Source organism: Myotis brandtii, unplaced genomic scaffold (assembly GCF_000412655.1).
Source record: "Myotis brandtii unplaced genomic scaffold, ASM41265v1 scaffold583, whole genome shotgun sequence".
Lineage (NCBI taxonomy): Eukaryota > Metazoa > Chordata > Mammalia > Chiroptera > Vespertilionidae > Myotis > Myotis brandtii.
The window spans coordinates 545,157-546,710 of NW_005370191.1; the positions used below are offsets into that span (position 1 = coordinate 545,157).

A 1,554-nucleotide genomic window follows, 5' to 3' on the forward strand; every position below is an offset into this window, starting at 1 on the left:
TGGACTAAGAATCCGTTTTTATTGCAGCATCGCCTTGGTTGAAGCGACAGGGAGAGTAGCAGCAGGTCGGGCACAGGAGGCAGAGGAGGGCATGGCAGAGCCAGAACTGGGACAGTGTGAAGCACGGTGCTCCTCTTTGCCCACCACCCACCTCCTGGCGCCCATGTCTTGGATCCCATCCCAGTGTGCTCACTGTCCATGTGTCCTTAGCAGCTGTTCATTGTCCAACAAGTAGTTTCAAGCTATCACCGTCAAAGAATGAGGCTTTGGGCCTGGGACACCTGGCTTCTAGTCCCTGCGAGGCGGCTCCCAGCTACTGCGAGTGACTGGGAAGTCACTTCGATCTTTCTGGGTCTGTTTCCTCCCTCTGCAGTAGATGTGAGGATGCAGCGTAGAAGACAGCGCTGTGCAAACACAGCTGTTACTGCTTGCATTTAAATAGAAGGACTGTCGAAGTCCAAAAAGCGTAAAGGAATGAGAGAAAGGGAGGCGTGTCCAGAAATACCTGGAGGTGGGGGTTCCAGTCTCACTAGAAGGCAGCCCAGTTAGAATCAGAAGACGGCCTCACACTGGCGGAGGGACCTGCCCTCCACTACACCAAGTTCTCCAGCCTGAACCCCCTGGTTCTGCCACTGGTTGCAGGCATTTGGGGGGGGGGCTGTGAAATATCAACATAGTGCAAAATTGGAGGAAACTCCAGTCAGAGGTGCAAGCTCCAAAAGGTGCATCACCAGAGGGCAAACAGGGGTCCAAAGTAGGGGGAGCATTATAAATCTACTTCATTTACTGGGTCTCTTTCCATATTGCACACAGGGTGGGTGATACAGACATAATGGGGGAAAGGAGCTAAGTGTCTGGGAGGTCCAGGGAGGAGGATGGTGGGGGTACAGAGAAAAGGGAGAGGACACTGACCTAAAGGCACAGGGCAGTGAGGGGAGAACGGGCAAGCTCTGAGGGCTTGAGGCAGCTGCGCTCCTGGAGAGGTACTGTCAGAAGGGAGAAGCCAGGAAGGACAGGAAAAAGCTCTGAAGCCTATGGCGGAACAGGTTCTTTGCCCAGGAAGGGGAAAGGGTGGACAATGGCAGCGCAAGGGGCTCCACCAAACTGAGTGGTTCTGATCTGGCAGTGGGCAACGGAGAGGTAAGGGGGGAAGGAAAGAGGGGCCAGCAGTGGGAAAGGATAGGGGGCAGGGGAGGGGATGGAGCTTGCAAACGAGGTCAGGGCTTTCTGGGGATCTGGGAAAGGGGGCAGCATCTTCTCAGATAGTAGGGACTTCAAATGTGGCCTCCAAGCAAATACTGCTCCGTGTAACCTTTGACCAGCTCAAGCCCCAAGCCAACCTGGCAGAAATAACCTGTGACCACAATTGGGGCGCCAGGAAGAGCTGGCACATGACGTTGACGCCGGCGAGGCTTGCCACATCGCCACCTGCTTTTGACAGGGCCTGGGTGGGCAGTGGTGAAAAAGGGCCAGAGGCCCTCAGCGCTGCCTGCCAGAAGCACGGATGTGCTGAATTGGACCAAAGTGGTGCCCTGTGGGGGGCACAAGTGAGGG

The 1,554-nt window shown here is 55.6% G+C and overlaps 1 protein-coding gene across 1 annotated transcript in view; it reads right to left on the reverse strand.

Moving 5' to 3' along the window:
- NAT16 (N-acetyltransferase 16 (GCN5-related, putative)) overlaps nucleotides 1–1,554 on the reverse strand; it is a 7,472-nt gene continuing 5,918 nt past the window's right edge. Inside the window, 3 exon segments of the mRNA XM_014550160.1 lie at nucleotides 1–1,351; nucleotides 1,354–1,487; nucleotides 1,489–1,532. Coding sequence (XP_014405646.1) covers nucleotides 1,275–1,351; nucleotides 1,354–1,487; nucleotides 1,489–1,532 — 255 coding nt within the window. The 3' untranslated portion in view covers nucleotides 1–1,274.